Below are 21,107 nucleotides of genomic sequence, written 5' to 3' on the forward strand. Positions count from 1 at the left end.
CCCATTCATTTTTTGGCTTCGTTTTTCTGGATTTTTGGCAAAACCGTTTGCCGAAACTCTTAGAAAAGTCTTAGCCATCGATTCCCGGCCGAGCCGGTCGTTTTGATACCCGTTTTGTGTATGTGCGACAAAAACTCTGGGAGGAGAAGCGAGCCAAAAAAAACACGGAAGAAACGGAAGACGAATAAGAATAAGCTCGAGAGATAATAAAGAGTGTGCTCTTTCAGGCACACTCAATTAAAATATTAAGTTTTCATGATTTTTTAATCAGAGCTACATAATGTGCAGTTTCTGCACACTGCACATAGGCCTATTCTTCATAGTGTGAACAACTTCAACATCTAAACACTGTCAAGTCTTTTCATTTGAAAACAGGTGTATTTTAAATATTTTACAGTTTTTTATTGTAAATTTCTTTTTGCAATATTCTTTTTTTTCCGTTTTCTCTCACTGTGTGTTTTATTACTCCTATGCACTTAATTAAATCATTAAAGCAAATTCCTTATTTTTTGCAATGAACTAATTTCTCATTCTTTTGCTAAAGTTGACCAGTTTACCGTCAAGCAGAAGTGGAGTGAGCTGAAGTCTGTCAGCTGACAGATGGAAAACCTTTGAATGGCCTAAATAAAGGCCAACATTATAACACATCTTTGTTCTCTGTTCTGTGAGTTTGCTACATTTCATCAGTCTTCAAGGAGCAACATTTAATGTTATCTCAACCATCAGAAGGAATCACCTGGGGGTTAAGTAACTGTAAAGAAGTGACAGGATGTATTGAAATGGAGGCAATGAGCCATTCTACACCTACTATTCTTCAAAAGGCTCTTTGACTGAGAGTTTTTCTCAAACCTCGACTGCTCCTGTTCATTACGGAGAAGGTGTTCCTGAAAAAAAAAGAGAATCAACTTGTTCCACTGTCAAGCGTGCATTACTTGGACTTATGGACTTATTGCCCATCAGTAATGATTGATGAGAACTCATATGAGGAAGTGTGTCTTATTTGGAGGAATCATGTAATATAAACCGTCCATTACAAAGGTCAATGAAGGAGTGTCTGTACCACAATAAATACAGCTGGTTGTGAATACTCACAGCTCACTCTAGTCTGGATTTTCTGAGAAAAGGAACAGCTCTTCTACAATCTCCAAAGTAGTTTTTTGTACAAAATACTGACCAGAATGGCTAGATTCAAAACAGATTGCATAGAGAGACGCATGTGCATGTTTTTTGAGATGATGGGACATTTTATTGGCTCTCACCCCTGGTGGTTCTTGATTGTCCCCCTTGTCCTCTCGGCAAGTCTGGGGAGTGGATTTATTTTTCTCCAGGACAGAATGTCAAACAATATCGAAGAAGAGTTCACACCTTTCAATGGACAAGCCAAGAGGGAGAGGAAATACATCCAAGAAACCTTTCCCGGAAATGATTTGATGTTTTCATATTTAAGACTGAGCACAGATGGAAATTTCGCAACTTTCATAGCTGCAAGTGACAGTAATATTTTGACTGTGGAGTCACTTCAGGACATCCTAGACTTAGACTTTAAAGTTAGAAATATGCTAGTGCACTATGACAACCAGTCATTTAAATATTCGGATGTTTGTGCTAAGGTGAGCGGATCCTGCACCAATAATGACATTTTAGAGATCATTGATTACAATGCCACCCATATAGACAAAGTCTATTTGACATTTCCGTGGTATATCTCTGGTTCATCTCGTTATCCTTTATATTTAAGTCTGGGGAGTGTGACTTTTTACGGGGGGAGCTCATTTGTTCAAAGTGCTAAAGCCATACAGCTCTATTACCATTTACGTGAGGACAACAAAACAAAAACAGACCTGTGGCTGGAAAGCTTCATTAATTTAGTCTCAAAGGCATCATCAGCTTCTATTCAGGTAAGCAGAACTCATTCAACACAGTCCAGTGTTTTCAATGATCATCTTTTCATTTATAAAATAAGCTTTGTTAAACTTATCAGCTATATTTCTAGGTGTCATACTCCACCTCCATGTCAATGCAGTGGGAATTTGAAAAATCTCCAGATTCCGTCATCTCTTTATTCTCCATCACCTATACCATCGTCATCACATTTTCAATCCTATCATGTTGGAGGTCGGTAAAACTTGCACGTGAATGTGTCATGCCATGCAATTTGGATGTATGACTCTTCTTGATCTCTGATTTTCTTGTAGATTGGATAATGTGAGGACGAAGGTGTGGGTGGCAACCTGTGGCGTGCTCTCCACAGGTTTAGGAGTCCTGAGTGGTTTCGGTGCAATGTTGTTGGTGGGTCAACCTTTTGTCATGACAGTTGCCTCCTGTCCTTTCATGATATTAGGTAGGTTCTCTTGAACATCCAGATTCTGTTGACATCCCACTGCCCAAGCTTGAAAATAGTCTGTAATTGTCTTCAGAAGTGTTCATGTTCACAATATTGATACACAATGTTGATGATCTCTGATGATGTACATGATCATTTTCTTTTAATGTCACATAATTATTGCTGAATTAAACAGTTGGGAGACCAACAAAAGTAATGTAAACATCATGTGAACTGTGAGGGATTACACACCTCAGGTTCAAGGTTCACTCTGCTGAAATGAATAGAAACCAAAGGCTGCCTGTAACAGTAGAAAAAATCAAATGACCAAAGAATATTGACAGCTGCCTGCTTTACCTGGTAATTCATACAACAAACAGTCACATTAACCATTTTCCAAACTCTGGCTTTAATCTGAAGGTATTGGACTGGATGATATGTTCATCATGGTCTCTTGCTGGCAGAGGACCCGTGTTCTGGATAGCATCCCCGACCGGCTGGCTGACACCTACAAAGAGGCTGCTATCTCCATCACCATCACCACTTTGACCGACGCTCTGGCTCTCTTTCTGGGCTACAACACGCCTTTTGGTTCAGTGCAGTCCTTCTGTCTGTATGCTGGGGTTTCTATTTGCTTCTGCTATTTGTACTGCATCACTTTCCTGGGGGCATGCATGGCTTTGAATGGACAGAGGGAAGAAGAGAACAAACATTGGTTCACCTGTGCCAAAATCCCAGAAGACTTGCCATCCGGGAACTCAAAGGCCTTCAGCATCTGCTGCGTTGGAGGGAGCTATGACCGAATGACTGAAAAGGAGGAAACTGAGCCCATGAGTCACTTTTTTGAGAAGTTCTATGGTCCATTTCTGACCCACAAAATAACGAAAGTATGTGTATTTCTCATTTATGCAGGCTATCTGGCTGTTAGTATCTATGGTTGTGTTAGGTTAGAAGAGGGACTTGATACCAAGAATCTGGCTTTGGATGATTCCTACATAATTAATTACTACGACAGTCAAAGACAACACTTCTCTGAATACAGCTCTAATGTGATGGTAGCAGTGACGCAGCCCTTGCTTTACTGGAAGGAGGAGGACCAAAACCAGCTGCAATCATGCATTTCAAATTTTGAAAGTTTGAACTATGTCAATAGCACAGTAGCTTGGTTCCTCATCTTTGAACAATATGCAAATGCAACCCATGCCAACATAAGTTCTCAAGAGGCTTACCTAACAAATCTGAACACATTCTTAAAATTCAGCCCTATGTTCAAACAAGACATCAATTTTACAGGCAATGAGATTCAAGCCTCTCGCTTTTTCATCCAGACACTCAAGAATATAGACGAGGGGGATATGTTGATTGGACTCAGGAAAACCGCAGAGGACTGTCCAATAAAGCTCCTGGTGTACCACCCTTCCTTCATCTACTTTGACCAGTACACTGTTATTGCAGACAACACTATTCAAACCATGCTGGTGGCTGTGGCTGTGATGCTAGTCATCTCGCTCCTCTTGATACCCCATCCTCTTTGTTCCATATGGGTGTGTTTTGCAATTGCCTCAGTCATTGTTGGTGTGACAGGGTTCATGGTGCTGTGGGGTGTAAACTTGGACTCCATTTCCATGATCAACCTGGTCATGTGCATTGGTTTTTCTGTAGATTTCTCTGCACATATTTCTTACGCTTTTGTCTCCAGCCAAAAGAGTGATGTAAATGAGAAAGCTATAGATGCTTTGGCCAATTTAGGCTACCCAGTTGTGCAAGGAGCATTGTCCACTATTTTAGGAGTGGTGGTGCTGTCCATGTCTGGGAGTTACATCTTTAGAACATTTTTCAAGATTGTGTTTCTTGTGATTACATTTGGGCTGCTCCATGGCTTAATGTTTATTCCAGTGTTTCTGACACTGTTTGGGATCTGTGGAAAGTGGTGTTAAAGTGGGAATGCAATTTTGATTAATCACTTTTTTTTTTTAAATAATGAAAAATGTTGCTTTAGCTATAGTGTACAGAGCCCCTAAAGGGACATGGAAGAAAAGATTAAAAAAAAAAAAAGGGTGTACTTAAATTGCAACTATCGTAATTGCAAACTGACTTCCTCGATTCTAAATATGACTTTACTTCAACAGATTGTGGGTAGCAGTTAATCCTCTGTTAAAATACTTAAAAAATGTATAGGAACCAAATGTTAGAGCTCCTCAGGGAGCCTTTTCTCTGTATAACCTCTTTTGTGTGTTGCACTGTTCTTGTACAATAATAAATTCAACTTAAACTTTGATACTTTGAATCCAGTCTGCCTTATTCATGGGTTTTTTCTTTTAAAAAATCCGGTAACACTAGCAAGTTAAGCCAAGTAGCAAATTTGATCTACTAAGTTACCAAGTCAAAACACATACCAAGGTTATACAGTATACTGATTTGTACAGGTGTGTATTATGTCATTTTATTGTGTTTTGTAAAAATCAGTCTTCAGTACACGAAAAAAATGAGTTTTTATTTGGGCTTCTTATTTATTTCTGCTGCACAAACATTCACTTACCATTGCCATCACATTGTTGAGAGATTTTGTCAATCAACAGCAGAGCCATTCAATGTGTTCACAGCATAAAAGCATTACTATACACCTATATACAATGTTCCCATTCACAGTCATATATACACACACAACTAAACATGGATAAAAGGCCAATAAACAATATTGTCAAATTAAAGCAAAAAAAAAAAAAAAACTACTGCAGAAAAAGGTAACACTATGAAGTATAACATATGCTGGTGGTAATCTTGACAAGAGCCACACCTTCAATGAAATCAATTATCAAGAATGCTAAGATATGGATTACGTACACTGCTGCTGCTTGAACTGTTCACTTGAGAATTCAGACATTCAATATTTTAACAGAGGATTAACTGCTACCCACAACCTGTGTTGAAGAAAAATCATATTTAGAATCAAGGACGTCAGTTTACAATTACGATAGTTGCAGTTTAACTTCCTTTATGCACTGAACAGCGGCTGCTCTGTGCAAAATATGTTGAAAAAGAAAATTATAGAACACTAGGTTTGGGAAAGCTCTCTACTTTGGACTAATGACAAAAGAGACAGCAATGGACAAACACTGAGAACTGGCCTTGTCGTTTGTCTGAATAATCTAAAGATTAAAAATCTTTAAACTTAAATGTTACAACTTTAAAATCCTAAATATTCCAATACTCAGTCATACTATCATTATATAAACAGTTTGCATTTGTTGTATGCTTTTTGAGACTGAGCAGCAGTTTTTGATCTATTGGTACACACAGCTTAAATGAAATAAATTACATGAAGAGTGCACAAGTGCATTTTCAAATTTGTACACATACCCAAAGTGCTGAGACGTTATAGCTTAACTTTATACACTTCCTACTTCAAAAGAAAAAAGTCACACTTACAGTACATTCCCCCAAAAGGCCACCTTTAAAAAGAAGTCACAGGGACATATGCAGAGGTACAGCAGGACAGGAGAATATTTGTGCATGATCTTCCAATCATCCCAGACACAAAACAGTTAGTGAGCTGTTGTGACAGACTGAGAAGCACAGGAACTAATGTAGAGTAGAGCCCTGACCTTGAATGCATTCTAGACCAGTATGAAAACAGACACTGGAAAACAACAGACAAGTAGGAGCTGAGATTTAGTTAGTCTGGAAAAGATACAGACTATACCAGACCTTCAAACTCTTTTTACATTAACAAGGAATTCTACCCACAGCTGTGTTTATGTTTGAGGTGCATAATTACATTCACGTATTATTTCCTCCCACCAACAATAAAGTGACCTGAGCAACATCCTTAACATTGACCTTTCAACCATTGTCACATACAATGAACCTCTGTAAAGCCCTGTGTAAGTTTCATATAACATAACTACTGATCAGATACTGATGAAGGTGGCAGCATGGAGATATGACACTGTCCCACATGACCACTTGTCTAGAGACTTTGTGAATGCAGGCCATGACTTCTCACTCATCTGATTCACTGCGTATGAACTGAATCCATACCTTCTTCTGTGACCCCTGAGCTTTTAAAATCTGACCCCTCCCCACGTTGCTACCCCCTGATTGTCGTCGCCCTCGCTGGTTTCATCTGGTCTCCAGGGCCTTGCCCTCCAGGACCAGCTGGATCTCCTTGGCATCCAGCGTCTCATACATGAGCAGAGCGTCTGCCAGGTTTTTGTGCTCTTTGGCGTGGGACTTCAGCAGGGCTTTGGCACGCTCATAAGACTCCTGGAGACAGCAAGGGAAAAGATGGTGAGATAAGGTTTTATAAGAGTTGCTCAGCCAGCCCAAAAAAAGATCACACAGACCTTCAGTAGCACCCTGACTTCATGCTCTACAGCTGCCTGTGTCTCTGGGCTCTGTGCTGTCATGTCAGTATAGGTCATCACGCCTAACTGTGAGACAGGAAGGGGAAACAAAGACATAAATTAAGTAAAACGATGGAAGGACTTTGTAATGTGTATGCAGTACAAATACAATGACATCCTACTGTTTTTAACTCCCTTTAAAAGTTAGCCAACCTTTTCACACATTCCAAATCTGGTCACCATCATCTTAGCGATTTTTGTAGCACTATCAAAGTCACTTGATGCACCTGGAGAGGAAGAAACAACAAATGCGTACGTATGTTACCAGCCTGCCAGCCACCTTTCTTCATGTAAGAGAATCAAGATTTTCAAAATTCACCCCCCATATGTCAAAACAATTATTTAATTACAAGCTCTTTTTTTACCAGTTGTGATGTAGTCATGGCCAAATATGATCTCCTCTGCTACACGGCCGCCCATACTGACGTCCATCTGGGCTAGTAGCTGAGAGCGAGTTTCACTCCAGCGATCATTCTCTGGGAGCATGGACACCTGACAAGACACATTAAAGAGGATGAAGAAACATTTAAAGTGATGACAGTTTGTATCAGAACCAAATCTTAGTTTAGGATTCCTTACATGTCCCAGACTGGGGCCTCTGGGCATGATAGTAGCCTTGTTGATTGGCATGGCGTCTTTGGTGTAGTAAGCTACAATTGCATGCCCTGATTCATGATATGCCGTGATGAGCTTGTTCTTCTTGTCTATCTCTGCACTCCTTCTCTCAGGGCCTTGAAGAAAAAAGACAAATAGTTGAACTAAAATAATCTATTAAGAAAGAGGATGACTAAAAATCAGACAAAACAAAAGACGAGATGATAAAAAATAATCCTAGTCATTAATTAGTTGGCTTTTGCTGTGCTAGATGACATACAGACATTCAGGATTAGTAGAAAGAAAAACATTGCAGTGCTCTTTCATTACCAACTAAGAAAGCTTCCTCATGACTCACCCATTAGAATTTTATCTTTAGCAAACTCCAGCTCCTTCAGGGTGACCATGTCTTTGCCATCAACTGCCGCCTTCAGTGCAGCCTGGTTGACCAGATTTTCCAGGTCAGCGCCAGAGAAGCCCACTGTGCCCCGGGCAATAATATTGGCCTCAATAGCTGCAGAGAAAAACTACAACAGTCAGTCCAGACCTCAGACTGGGCTAGTGTTTAGGTTAAGTGAATAGCAAACGTCCAGCCTATGATGTCAGGTTAAAAAAAATAACAGTATTCTGTGCCAGTGTGGTCAGTGAGTCAGGATCACCAAACCAAAGTATGTAAAAATATTGTGGCCAGATTCAGTCTTAGCAGATGTGATCACACACCTGGATCCACTTTAATCTTCTTTAAATACCAGTTGAGGATCTCTGTGCGTCCTTTCACGTCTGGTTTGGGGACAGTCACCTGCATGTCAAAGCGTCCTGGGCGGATCAGGGCACTGAAAGAGAAGATGAGTCAGCATACGAACTCATATATACGTGTCACAGCATTGAAAAGAACCTCAGAAGTCCATTCTTTGTTGTTGACGAGGAAGCTGTGAAGTGAGGGTGTAAACATGACATTTGGAAATGTGTGCTGTAACCAGACATTTGCACAGGCTATAGCAAGAGACACGGAGGTAAACATACTTATCCAAAGCCTCTGGGAAGTTGGTTGCTCCAATGATGATCACGCCTTCATTTGGTTTAAACCTGCAAAATAAAATCACAGGGTACATGAACGTCTGTGCCTGCAATTCGGTCACTGTTTTTTTTTTTTTTTTGTGGTGTTCTCAGCACAGGACTGAAACTGACTTTAATCTCATCACTTTCCTAAAATGTAAATTGAACTGATTTATAGAGATTACCCATCCATCTCAGCAAGTAGTTGGTTGATAGTCTGTCTGGAATAAGGGTGCATGGGAGACTCAATCCTCTTCCCACCTACACTGTCCAGTTCATCAATGAAGATCACACATGGGGCGTTGCCTTTAGCCTCCCCTACAAAAAGTAGGACAAAATAGAAAAATTAAAACACGTGCACCATAATATGCAGTACAAATGGTTAGATTTACTACTTTTACTAGAGTCATGCAGCCCTTGGATTAGGAGAACTGCACAACAGTTTGTAAGAAAACAGAAAGAAAGAGAAAGAATTTTGAAATTCATGTTTAAATAATTAGAAAATGAAAAACCCACTGAAAAGGTTCCTGATGCGGCTGGCTCCCACTCCGACGAACATCTCGTCAAACTCAGACCCAGAGGCGTAGTAGAATGGCACATCTGCCTCTCCTGCCAACCCAGAGGCGTAGTAGAATGGCACATCTGCCTCTCCTGCCACCGCTCTGGCCAGTAAAGTCTTTCCCGTCCCCGGAGGGCCAACCAGTAGAACACCTAAAGTAAAGAGAGGCGACGAAGAGGACATGAGCTCTGAACAGAACTGTGCAATCAACCTACCCACAATGCACTGTGAAGGAAAAGCCTTACCTTTTGGCAGCTTTCCACCCAAGACTGTAAATTTCTGTGGGTTTTTCAGGAACTCCACCACTTCCTGCAGCTCATTCTTAGCTTCCTCCACCCCTTTGACGTGCTCAAACGTCACATTTTTCATCTGGACAGGGTCCACGGCAGAGTCCAGGCCTGATGTGGTTCGGAACCGCACTATCCAAAATGGTTAGATTAAAGTTCGAAATCACACTGCATGGCTCGGTTAATGAACCCACACTCACACACGTTGCATGTTAGGTCAGAAATATTTAATAACCACATCAGAACACATATATTAGTGCTTCAGTGTTAGAATTAGTTATTGTCAACAAAGAGCAGAAAATGGCTCAGTTATATCAAACTTAATTTTTTTCTTTGAAGGGTTAATGTGTGTTCAATATGCAAAGATTAATTTAGTTGGCAAACATTGAGCTATTATTAAAAAAAAGCAGCTTAAGAGGAGAAACGGAGCCTTTACCCGATATAAAAGGAGTCTTGGAGATCCCATAGAGTCCAACAAGAAGCAGCACCAGCAGGATGAGACGAGTCCTCCTGAGAGAATCTGAGCAGTTGGAAAATTCAACATCAGTGCTGTTGAATGCTTAATAAATCCGTTCAATTTGAGTGTTTATATTAAAACCTGCCTTGCGTTCGTTGTGTCAGTGCTTGAGCTTTCAGGAAACCCTCAGCGAAGCCCCTCTTGAACGCATCCTGCTGCCCATCAGGTATGTTCCTGTTCTTCAATATGCTGTCAAGACTTTCAACTTCAACCCCCTTGTCACGTGTCAGGAAACCCTGCAGCAGCACAAGGTAAGATTCAGTCAGCGCTGTATTCACACAGCCAGACTACTACTTCACTTCACTTCACAAGGTGATGAAATCAGACACACTGTGTACGCCAGAAAACCTAAGGCTTGTATTTTTAGATTCCTGGAGGCATCAGGGAATCAGGCAATTGCAAAGGCTGCTGCTGTCAGGTACATTGGTAATACAGTTGATCTAAATAAGAAAACACATACAGGTTTTGAGGGTAGTGACTAGTCCTTCCAATGTCTTAAGAGACTCAGGGTCTACTCTGGAAACGTTGAGAGAGCTAAAGTGGTCAAAGGCAGAAGAGTCAGTAGTATGTTCAGAAGAATATAAAGACAAATAGAAGTGTTCGTTGATTCAACTGGGATCTGTTGTAACACCTGATGAGGTTCTAATTTTTGAGATTCGGTGAGAGGTTGCCGTCTTTCGTAAGTAGTGAGCGAGTAGTCGGCTTGCTTTGTCCTCATGCTCATAGTACGCAGATTTCATAAACGAAATAATTTCTGGCGCTATACCTTAGACCCCACAGCATCTGGGGTAACAGACTTCTTAGTACCTTAAGATCCTTTAGAAGTTGTGCAACAAAGTTGCTCCGGGACCCTAAACAAACAGATATTATTTCTCGTTGACCTCCTTTCTAAGTCTTCACATTTGTCATTCAGTAGTTTCACTTGAGCTTTCAGAGAATTCACCGTGGATAGCCTCTGTCATTGTACACGTGCTCCGGCTCCTGCATGGTCTGTTCATTGGCATTTAGTCGCTGTAGCAGGTTCAACTGTATTTTCCATCTCTTGCTTTAGTGAAATGATCTCAGACCGAAGGCCAGAAGCCAGTTGTTGTGGAGAAATTGCTGAAGTCAAAGGTCAATGGTGAGGTAAGGAGGGAAGAAAGTGTTCAGGAGCCTCTGATGTCTTATGCTCTATTATTTATTGACGCTTAGCCAAGGAGAATTAGAGACACTCTCAAAGTTCATCAGAAGTGCCTGAGTCGGTCTGACATAGACTTTAAACCCCAAGATAACACCACAAATACTGTACGCCCAGAAATAGTCAAAGGGAACGTTTTTACCCATGTTAGTGTTACTGCCAGCACATTCTAGTCTGGAACCACTGTTGCCTGTTTATGTTCATGAAACATCAACAGCAAGCTATCTATTATGTCAAGGAAGATAACATTAGGTTTTCATTTAAACCTGGTCACCACAATGTTGAGACAGGCTGGCACCTGCTGCTCTAAAGCAAAGCCAGATAACTACTACTTGCCTAGAACCTCAAGGCCCACCCGTGACCCTGTGTAACCTAAGGATAGAAAATTCCATAACACCAGTGAGTCAACTATCCGCATATATCACCTTTCATGGAGGCGAGTATTAACTTGAGCTCGTTCCAGTCAGGAAAATTTGCATCTAGCTTTGTTGGGGAGTCCGGGGTCAGTCGAGGACGAGGCCTCAGTGTGGTCTCCTAGTGATGAATCTGTCTTCGGGCAAGTAGGGGTCATAGTCGGCTCAAAAATGCAAGTGTTCCAAAGTCGAGTTTGGAGAAAATAAATTTTTAAAAAAAGGTATCAATAATATCTATGAATAAACGATGCTCATAATTTGAGGATAGTCACAAACTCCGAACACGTCCCCTCTAGTATGTTTCTGTTTAGATCTCAGTCATCAAACTACAGGCTGTTGCCAGTTTTTCTTTCGTTTTTCCTTCCAACAAAAGACAGACCCATCTCAGTTTTTGTTTGACTAGATAGCAGATTAAAAAACTGCAGCGACAAGGCACATTTCCTGATCAAGAGCTGAATATTTTGAAAACTTAACAGGCCTTTCATTTTCCTCCAAAAAAATTAAATGATGTTAAGGATGCTTTAAGAAATGAGCACATTTAACAGACCTACAGCATGTGAATATCTCTAACCATGCAGTATGTACCTTCATAAAGGATGGTGTGAACCCTTCAGATTCCAGGGGGCGGTCCGAGCCTGACTGCAGTCGTCTGGTTTTGCTCCTTAAAGTTTTAAAGCCTCTGCTCTGGATCCACGCTTAAAAACATACAGTAAGCATATGATGTTTAACCAGATCAACAAGCTAACCGCAGATAATAAAATCACATTAGTCTATAGTGTTTATAAATAACACACAAAACCAACTTGAATGTGGATCAGTAATAAACTATTACATCTCTTGCTTCAAATCCACAGTTACCTGGCCAGTGTTGTAGCTCTGTACTGACAGTCTGAAGAGGTGAAGTGTGCTGCCAGGAAAAGCCCGGGGCTGACATGGGCATTGCACCATACGAGAAGCCTGGGAATAGAAGACAAGGTATAATTATTAACCCTGAGATACCTTTAAGGGACAGTGGTAGAAGAGGTTTTACTTGCTTGTCACTTGAGAGCTAAGCTGTATAAAAACAGGAGTATCTTGTTAGGAAACTTAATGCAGTCAAGCGATACACCACGATTAATATTCTTTCTGCAGATTGTCCTGCCATGTCGTATTCATTCATGAGTGACAATAAGGAGTCGAGGCTCCAATAACCTTCCAGCCATGTTAAGAGGTGTCAGAAAGCACAACTATGTTGACTCATTAACAGGAAACAAGAAGTCAACGATGCCATAACAGCTACAGGAACACCTATTTAAGCTGTACAAGGTACAAGGTAGCATTCCCACCATGCTTATTGTAGAAAAAGGAGTGTGTGGAGAGATGCGAGGTCCTCCAGGCCGTCTGTCCACCCAATGGGAGCGCTGCCTGCTGCGGACTCAAATGTGGTAACACACGGTTCACCAGCTCATCCAGCTGCTGCTCTCCCAAGTCTGATAAGCCGAGCTCACGCAGGTTCAACATGGGCTGCACACACACACAAATGTTTTTTTAGATTCCTCACAAAGTTTTCCTGCAGCACACTAATAATAACACGGCTGAAGTTACCTCTGTGCGGTGTTCTGAGTCTGAGGCGTGCTCATTGTGTTTTCTTGATGTGCTGCTGCTGCTGCTGCTGCCCACTGAGCTCTTCATGGAGTGCAGGATGTTGATGAGGTGGCTCAGAGGTAAAGTCACCTGTGATCACATGTGAGAAACACGTGTAAGTACATCAGCTAGCTGCTGTTAACAAAGCCAACATGATTCAACTCAAACTTATAACACATCAGTATAGTTTTAAATGACATTATTATCACTTATTGCTATTAAAGCTGTTGATTTATCAGACTATGCGAACCGTCAGTGGTCAAACAGGTCGCTCACTGACGCAGTTTCCCACCTGCCAGCTAAGGAGCATTTAACTTCATTACCAGTCAGATAACAACACCGTAACGTTAATATAATTTCTTTAATAAATCATTAAACCATAACAAAAGGTCGTCTAAGCTAAGGTTACCTTTGCTCGCTAGCAGACTCTACGGGACCAAAACAACAACAATGCTAACGTTAGCTCGGCCTCGCGTCCTTCGCGGTCTTACCTGCGGCTGGACGGTCAGAGAAAACATGTTTGAGTCCGAGCGGCACTAAGACGAGGTTAAAATACGTAAGTCACACCAGGGTCCCTGCGAGCTGAAGGTCTGTGTGTGTGTGTGTGTTTGTCTTTACGTCTCTGCAGCAGGCATAGCAAGAGAAACTGCGAACTTCAGCCGGAGTCAACAGCTGAAACTAAAGCGGCTGTGACGTCGGTGGTGTTGTGACACATTTTGTGTCCGTGTCTATCTGTTCCCTGGCCTGACGTAAGTTCCGCTTAGTTTAAATGTGTTAAATACTTAACTTCTGTTTTACAACTCATGTCCCCCACGCTGATAAGCACGGATAACAAAGACAGTTAGCGTCTCCTTTCCACAAGCTGTCACAGCTTTTCAGTCGTTTTTCTCGACTCAGATCCACCACAAGTAAAAGTGTTTGTCCCAAGAATGTGTTTGCATTGTCAAAATTAGTTTCATATACTTATATACACCTGTATATTTGAAAGCACGACACCCCTGCTGGAACAGTATTCTTTATTTTCCACTGTACAGTTGACAAGACACAAGAATAAATAGAAAGATTGTCCTTATTTTGTATCTCACTTTTTTTTAAAAAGTGCAATCTTTGCTACTAAAGCACTGAAGCCATACAATAAATATGCACATTTACATATAAATATGTGTTACCATGTCTATTTGGTCTAAAAAGAAATACCCCTAAAATATTTCTATATTTAGTACAATGAATATAAAATGCTGATGTCCTTAGTGATCAGGAAAAAAAAAAAAGATTATGTGAGAAGAACATGGAAAGAAATGGAAATGAACAATGAAATGTATAAAAACTAACTGCCGAAGGTCCACAGCTACTGTGTGACATGAGGTGAATTTATTTCGATAAAAGTTGACTCAGTTATGCTGATTTTGTGTACAATTTTTGGTGATCTGTAAGACGTCATGAATAAGATTACTAATGCTATGCTAAATGTAACAAATAGAAAGTGCCAGCATTTTTAATGCATAATCTTCCCTCTCTTAAACACCTAAGAAGTATCCATGAAGTCAAAATGCTACACTACATTGCAGAGTCTCCCTTTAAACACATTTCTGACCATTCATTTATCTAAGGTAGCCTTTCCATTACTACCGGTTGCCTCATTAGACTCCAGCTGTGGCGGTGGTGGCTTGAAGAAGCCACGAAGCAACAAAAGTGCAACAATTTTATCCAAGTTTCATGTCCTTTGATCGATGCTGATGGCTTTCAGACATTTCAGGGAATTTTCCTGTGAGGAGAAAGGTGAAACAGAGTTTTAGTATTCTGTACTACATACAGTAAGCAAACATAGGTAAGATAATGACATTAGTAGTGACATCAGAGTATTTTGCTCACCTTCTCTTCCGCTGTAAGTAAATCTGTACGAGCCAATGGGCAATCAGAGGCCAGAGTGCAGTAAACGCCACTGTGAGTGGACAGAAGTCAAAAGGCCACCAGGACGGTCTCAGGAACTATAAAAACAGAACATGCATTAAAGCGGCTGTTTCCTGATTGGATACTACTTGGCCGAAAAAAATGCATCCCAAAAAAAAAAAAAAATTTTAGTAAATTTAAAATAAAAATCTAATAACATTACAAAATTAGAAAATATGCACCTTTTGTGCTACAGGTAGGGAGTCCTCCAGCCTGGGAGAAGATGGTCTTGACTGTAAATTTAATAGGAAAATAAAAAGATCTATCAGATTTAATACATTGTCATGGAGATTATTATACATTTCACTACACAGGTTCCTGAAGGATAATAAATGCAATGTATGTCGTTGTTTTTTTTCCATTCAAATATACGGGGGAGGAAAAATTTATAGCCTGTGTGATAGCCGCACTGAACGTGGTTTACACGCCCCTCGTCTTTCACCTGTGATAGCGTAAGCGCCTCCAGAGCCTGCAGCCGGTCCAACACAGTGGCCATGTCATGCTGCAGCCTCAGCAGAGCTGTAGCTATTTGCTCGTTGATGTTTCCCCTGGCAGCACTGACAGAATGGCTGCTCTGTGACACACAACAGCAGGTGGCATCTACACTGACACGCTGCTGAGAGCTGCAGGTTGGCCTGGGCGATTGAGAGCCTGAAAGGGAAGGGTCAGAATGTGACAGTTTAACGCTACAACATGCAACGTTGCAGTGAATTATCATATCTGATCTGTTTTAAAGGACTAGTGTGTGAGATTTAGTGGCATCTCCTTAAAAATAGCTGTATATATGTATTACGTATATTATATTCAATTTCTGGTGTATTCTGTGAATGTTACACACTGGACCTTTAAATGCTTGAGATGATGAACCAAGTGCACATCACAGGGGAGAGGTAAATAAGGGATACAGTGTCAGCATAAATACAAGTCCCACCTCTCCCTCTTCTTGATAAGGAGCTGTTGTGTTGGCTTGTACTAATCCCTTCTTTAAAGTAGGAATCTCCCATGAGCGCTTGATCCTCTCCTGCATTCAGGGTAGTGTTGCTCTCAAACCAAAGATCCCTTTGCCTCAGCGAAGTAGCTCCTGATCTAGGTGACACATTTTTTATTGTAGACTGCCCCTTGGTAGGAAAAGAAGAGGGTCAGTCACAGACTGTATAGTAACATCTGAACATGTTAAAATTTAAGGTTACATTAAAAAAATGGATGCTGATCTCATATTTATCTTTTAAATATGAAGCCACAGCCAGGAGACGGTTTGCTTAGCTTAGGGTAAGGATTAGAAAGTGCACCTGAAAGCACTTTTTTAAAGCTTTAAAACTCTGAAGCTAGTTTAATCTGTACAAAAACCAAGTTCAAACAACAGAAGTTTATGTGTTAGAATATTTCTTAGCCGGATGCAATGATTTCTTGGAGTTGTGTTGTATAGTAAGTTTTACAGATGCTGGTAGACGTACAGTAAGTCGTTTTTTTCCAACTGCTTCCTGTCTACACGTCTCATAGCTCTGGCTATATATTTACCATACCTGAGAGTGGAATTGATTTTCTCATCTAGAACTCAGAAAGAAAATGGATAAGTGTATTTACTAACTTCAATGTGATGTACACACCTCTTCCATGGCCAGATGCTCCATTGAGTCACAGAATTCTTCGTTATCTGAGTCTGTAGATCGGTGGTTCTTCTCATGAACAGCATCATTATAATCTGAATGGTGCAAAACGAAGCATGGCAACAACAATCAACATGATCGATGTGGTAAAGGATATTTTAGTTCATTGTACATCTACACAATAAACATTTAGTTTGTTATATTTTTAACAATATTTTAACATGGCAATGTTTTTTAGTTCTATTCACCTTAAATTTCAGAAGTGAATTAACTCCATTTAAATACCTTTCATCTATATATTTATAACACCAAAGGATGAAATAACTGTGAATTTGAAAGGGGTTGTTCTTAGTGACTAACACATAGAGTATTATCACCATAGTCTGCAGTTCCCCACAGCTATAGAGAGCATGTTGGCATCTTTAAGCTCATTGTTTTGGTTGTCTTACTCCAGTCTCACCACTCTATTGGCGTCATTTCTTGTTATCTAAAAATTACATTTCTAGCATTAAATAATTTATTTCCATTTAGCAGATCATGAGATAGATATGTCCCATATAAGTGGAAGGGGACCAAAACAGCTAAAACAAGTGTGGATTTTGAGACATAACTCCAATTCTTATAGTATATGTAAGGTATTACACACATTACATTACATTATCATAAACCTTATTTTGAAAACCAAATTAACAACTAACTAATTTTGACACATGCCTGGTCAGATCCTGGGCTTTTATACATAGTGTTATACAATGATACACACACTTGCATTAATGTTATACTTACCATTCAGGTGTCCATTAAAGTGCATATAGGAGTTATACCGCACACTGGGCTCCATTGAACAGGCCAGTTCTTCGTCCTCCACCTCGCTGTTGAGGGAGCTGTGTGTCCCGTTGGTGAAGGAGGACATGCTGGGCTCCATGCTGCTGCTGGACCCCATGGTGTCAGACCTCCATCTCTTGTCCTCGACCATTAGGAGCCTCGGATCAGAATTCCAGTCTGAGACAATACAAATGAGAGAGAGAGAGAGAGAGAGAGAGAGAGAGAGAGAGAGAGAGGAATAGAGAGAGCAAGAATGACTAAGCATTACAAAAAAGATTTTTGTCTAGCCATATCACATCCTGGACATACTTAGTACAAATTGCCTTTTCTCTTTGAAAGATCATTGAAATACTGTTCTCATATGAATGTATTCAGAGGGAAATGTGAGCTGGCTGGTGTTTAGTCACTTGTCAAATACTGTTTAAACTAAGAACAGAGAGGCAAAAATTCAGGGAAGTTAAAAATACACAGTGTCAAACAGGTCACAAATATATAAATTCATTTATTTTTTAAAAGGCTATGTAGCATCCTAAAACACCTGAGCACTGTAGTTGTTAACAAATGTTGCTCACACAGGAGTAAATTGTATATTTGTCAGGGACTATTTTCAGTAGCATAGAGATACATAAAAGGTACATTAGTAAATGTTTATGGCAGCAAGATGATTTATGGGACTCATGTTCATGATAATGAGGAAACATGTCACCCAGTCCAACAGTAGTGTTGGTGTGTCTTTCAATGGTTCAGTTGGCACAGAGGAATAAGATGCTTTTAATAAGATTGTTTTGCTTTTTTGTGATTTGTTGACAAAAGCGAATATCACCAGCCTTACCCTTTAAAATATGTAAATTATGGCTTAGTGTGTAACCCATACAGCACAGCAAATGTCACAGCACAAAACAGCTAACAACTACAACGACAGATGGTACCTTTTTCCTCTTTCTCATCCTCCGCCTCTTCTTCATCGTCCGTATTGTCTTCTTCGTCCCCATTATCCTCGTCCTCACTTTTCCAATCACTACTTTCCTCTTTTATCTCGATTTCACTATTTTCTTTGCTTCCCTCTGCCTCCTGTTTACTGACACTTAAGCCATGAACACTGCTGTCTTTGTCATTCTCTTGCAGGTTTTGTATATCATCCCACAGATCCCCATAGCCTGAACAGTGAGGGAAACACTCTTGATTAACTTTGTAACAAAGTATGTATTGCACAAAGCAAAGACATACACAAAGCCGTCTGACAGAACATGTTGCGTTTCACAGCTTCTACACACTACATCTATACTACAAAGTGCATATAATAAGCCAGCAACCAACACACTGACTAAGAACTACAGCACAAACACGACACATTACACAAGAAACAGATCTAATTTCTAAAAGTCTGTCTTTTTTCAGTCAAGTGAAACAGCAATGAAAGCAACTTAATTACGTTGAAATAAGCTTGTACACTGTGGGACTAATCTATCAGCTCTACAGCTACTAGAGACACCAAAGACTTGCCTTCCATTGTTGGTTTGTAAAAGGGTTTGAGCAGCTCATCTAGTGGTAAAATCACATGTAAGACAGTATTCCAAAAAAAATCTCATCCATGTGACTAAGAAAGAGTGCGGTACTGCATCCCACTTGAGCAGCAGTGCCATTCTTTGATGTGCCTTAAAGTGTGTAGTTATTACGGCACCGCTGAGCTTGTACAATACCTGCATGTTGTGCGAAAGGCCTGGTAAAAGGTTTTCTGTCCACCCCATTTTCTTCAGCTTCAGCTTCATCTTCTTCTCCGTCTACCACTGTGTAGAAGTTGTCAAGAGTCTGTATCAGGTCAGACACTTCATCTGAGATTGGGATGGTCTCCAAAATCTGACAAGACATATACATAATAAAGTTTAGGTTAAATGAGATTGAATATACATCATTTGTCAGAATACAAGTACTTTTTGTAAAAATAGCTTTGGTAAGACTCCAGAAAAGTTAATTTTATTTAATTATAGTATATAGTACAGGCTGACTTATTTATTTGTACGACCTGTTAATTAAAGTTGATTAAAAACAACAGGTAAATAGAGGAACTCAATGCAACATGGAGGCAATGAGGTGAAAAATGAATAACATTTGCAAAAGCAGTCTTTGCTGTTAAAAGGTTCTGCTTCTGTTTAATAAATGTCTCACACAGCATGAATGTGAAGAGTGTGCGTTCCAAGTTTACTAACTGTTTATTATTCTGTATGCTGCTTCTATTTGGCTTTAGTTTTTCCCTGAAAGGACTTACCAGCTGGATGTCCTCAACATAATTCTTCATGGCTTCCTCCTTTGTCATATTTCCCAAAGAGCTCCATGCATCCCTGGCAACACAAAGTCTTACTTTAACACTCGAGCACTGAGAAGAGGTGAACACTGAATAACTGCACAGATACAGTGTTATTAAGTGGTGTAGAAAAATCTCCCCAAACATAATCAATTCTGTATTATTGTAGGATTATCCGCTGGGTTTACCTGCAGTATTTTGCAGTAATATTTGGCTATTATTAAATTAAGTCATGGATTTGGATATGGTATAGGCGCGTGAAGTAACTGTGCGTTTGTTCCAGGCTCTGAATAGACATGGGTGAGAATGGATAGCATATTTTTTTCAAGTTTTGTCTCCTGTGTTGCCATAACTCTGAATTCAGTTGGGGAATACTTACCATTTAGCTTTGCCATGAGAATCCCAGAAGCCGGCTGGTCTGGGGATATTGCAGGGCCCCATGGTGGCCTGCTTGTAGTAACTGTAGAACATCAGCATCATGTCATCAGATGGCTGGAACGGACCTAAGAAATAAAGGAATATAATTACAAACATACAGGAGCAGGACCGCTTGAAGATGTAAAAAAGCATGAACTGATGTGAGCTACATGAGTTGTTGTTGATAAATGAGTGATTTGGTTAATGAGCTCTTATCCTTACAGCAGCTTATTAACTGAGAGCCAGCCAAGAGTGACAGCTCTTAAATGCTCTGCATGTAGGTCAATCACCAAGGAGTGTTTACACACCAACAAGCACAGACTTCTTTTCTATAATGAACATTTTAGTCCAATCATTTCTATTCATAGACTAGAGGCTGGAGTAGAATTATAACGTTATCAACCTTCTTCAGGCAAACTCCGGATCACTTTAACTGCAGCAGCAAATTTCGCCTCCAGGCTGTGTCCGTCCTCCTCCTGCGCCATGCTGAGTCCCATCGAGGATGACATGAAGGAGTCCTCACCTCTTCAACGAGAACATGGAACAGTTCATGGAAAAATTGAGGCAGTGCACAAAGTGTTCAGTGAGGAACACATTTATTCATCCCTGCAGCTAGTTGTCTTATCTAAGGATGCAGACAGCTTCCTCTTTATTCTAGGAGATTTGGGTCTATTTAATAAGCCCTCGTCTGCTTAGCTCTAACAAGACTATATTCCCTGAACAGAAACGTGTCCCTCTATAGCTGATCTGTTAGAAACTCACCATAAAGTTCATATTCGCCGGTGCAATAATTATTTCATTAGCCCGGTGTCTGTGTGCAATATGCAGCAGAAAGCCAATCTCGAGTCCGGTCAAGGATGAGCCAAACAGTCAACGGTAGATCATTAAACATATCTGGGAAATGTAGTTTTTGTTGGGCAAAACCTCGGCAAATGGTGGGGTAAGACTCGGCCCGCACGCCTTCATATCCCACAAACCCCTCACAGTGGGTATTTAAACCGCGGTGAACTATGGGAAATGTAGTGCGATTAATGATGCATGTGGGCCACTG

The 21,107-nt window shown here is 40.4% G+C and overlaps 3 protein-coding genes across 6 annotated transcripts; 1 reads left to right on the top strand and 2 right to left on the bottom strand.

The window, feature by feature from the left end:
• Positions 1-451: 451 nt before the first annotated feature.
• LOC104934144 (patched domain-containing protein 3) lies at positions 452-4,548 on the top strand. The gene is made up of 4 exons (XM_010749731.3): positions 452-1,898; positions 1,994-2,115; positions 2,196-2,341; positions 2,744-4,548. The coding sequence occupies exons 1-4, from the start codon at positions 1,179-1,181 to the stop codon at positions 4,258-4,260; spliced, it is 2,505 nt and encodes an 834-aa protein (XP_010748033.2). The 5' UTR covers positions 452-1,178; the 3' UTR covers positions 4,261-4,548.
• Positions 4,549-4,796: 248 nt separating this feature from the next.
• Positions 4,797-13,697, bottom strand: yme1l1b (YME1-like 1b). Its single transcript, XM_027283363.1, has 19 exons — positions 13,447-13,697; positions 12,917-13,045; positions 12,658-12,835; positions 12,191-12,289; positions 11,918-12,027; positions 9,828-9,978; positions 9,662-9,745; positions 9,184-9,357; positions 9,026-9,090; positions 8,896-8,983; positions 8,565-8,697; positions 8,347-8,409; positions 8,044-8,156; positions 7,682-7,837; positions 7,309-7,460; positions 7,095-7,221; positions 6,883-6,956; positions 6,670-6,756; positions 4,797-6,589 (listed from the first exon to the last, which is right to left on the bottom strand). The coding sequence occupies exons 1-19, from the start codon at positions 13,471-13,473 to the stop codon at positions 6,446-6,448; spliced, it is 2,154 nt and encodes a 717-aa protein (XP_027139164.1). The 5' UTR covers positions 13,474-13,697; the 3' UTR covers positions 4,797-6,445.
• A 260-nt stretch (positions 13,698-13,957) lies between these two features.
• Positions 13,958-21,021, bottom strand: LOC104934153 (acyl-CoA-binding domain-containing protein 5A). Of its 4 annotated transcripts, XM_019259031.2 has the most exons (14): positions 20,819-21,021; positions 20,460-20,581; positions 20,019-20,142; positions 19,604-19,676; positions 19,038-19,194; positions 18,841-18,879; positions 18,267-18,494; positions 17,299-17,514; positions 16,513-16,607; positions 15,837-16,023; positions 15,348-15,556; positions 15,088-15,138; positions 14,828-14,943; positions 13,958-14,720 (listed from the first exon to the last, which is right to left on the bottom strand). In XM_019259031.2, exons 2-14 carry the CDS (start codon positions 20,563-20,565, stop codon positions 14,708-14,710), a joined length of 1,614 nt encoding a protein of 537 aa, XP_019114576.1. In that variant the 5' UTR covers positions 20,566-20,581; positions 20,819-21,021; the 3' UTR covers positions 13,958-14,707. The 4 variants fall into 4 exon arrangements, with proteins under 4 accessions (XP_019114576.1, XP_019114578.1, XP_019114577.1 ...); XM_019259033.2 differs by lacking the exon at positions 18,841-18,879 and having other exon boundaries at positions 20,819-21,019; XM_019259032.2 differs by lacking the exon at positions 20,819-21,021 and having other exon boundaries at positions 20,460-20,810.
• Between the last annotated feature and the right edge of the window lie 86 nt (positions 21,022-21,107).

Source organism: Larimichthys crocea, chromosome X, assembly GCF_000972845.2.
Source record: "Larimichthys crocea isolate SSNF chromosome X, L_crocea_2.0, whole genome shotgun sequence".
Lineage (NCBI taxonomy): Eukaryota > Metazoa > Chordata > Actinopteri > Sciaenidae > Larimichthys > Larimichthys crocea.

What these genes read in the sequence shown, in the direction of transcription:
- LOC104934144 (XM_010749731.3), top strand. Translation starts at nt 1,179, where the DNA reads ATGGCTAGATTCAAAACAGATTGCATAGAGAGACGCATGTGCATGTTT. An exon ending in CATCATCAGCTTCTATTCAG is followed by an intron (nt 1,899 to 1,993) that starts GTAAGCAGAACT and finishes CTATATTTCTAG; the next exon opens with GTGTCATACTCCACCTCCAT. An exon ending in TCAATCCTATCATGTTGGAG is followed by an intron (nt 2,116 to 2,195) that starts GTCGGTAAAACT and finishes ATTTTCTTGTAG; the next exon opens with ATTGGATAATGTGAGGACGA.
- yme1l1b (XM_027283363.1), bottom strand. Translation starts at nt 13,473, where the DNA reads ATGTTTTCTCTGACCGTCCAGCCGCAG. An exon ending in AGAGCTACAACACTGGCCAG is followed by an intron (nt 12,028 to 12,190) that starts GTAACTGTGGAT and finishes TATGTTTTTAAG; the next exon opens with CGTGGATCCAGAGCAGAGGC. An exon ending in GAAGATTAAAGTGGATCCAG is followed by an intron (nt 7,838 to 8,043) that starts GTGTGTGATCAC and finishes TTTTCTCTGCAG; the next exon opens with CTATTGAGGCCAATATTATT.
- LOC104934153 (XM_019259031.2), bottom strand. Translation starts at nt 20,565, where the DNA reads ATGTCATCCTCGATGGGACTCAGCATGGCGCAGGAGGAGGACGGACAC. An exon ending in TCTCATGGCAAAGCTAAATG is followed by an intron (nt 19,677 to 20,018) that starts GTAAGTATTCCC and finishes TTGTGTTGCCAG; the next exon opens with GGATGCATGGAGCTCTTTGG. An exon ending in CCCTACCTGTAGCACAAAAG is followed by an intron (nt 14,944 to 15,087) that starts GTGCATATTTTC and finishes CTGTTTTTATAG; the next exon opens with TTCCTGAGACCGTCCTGGTG.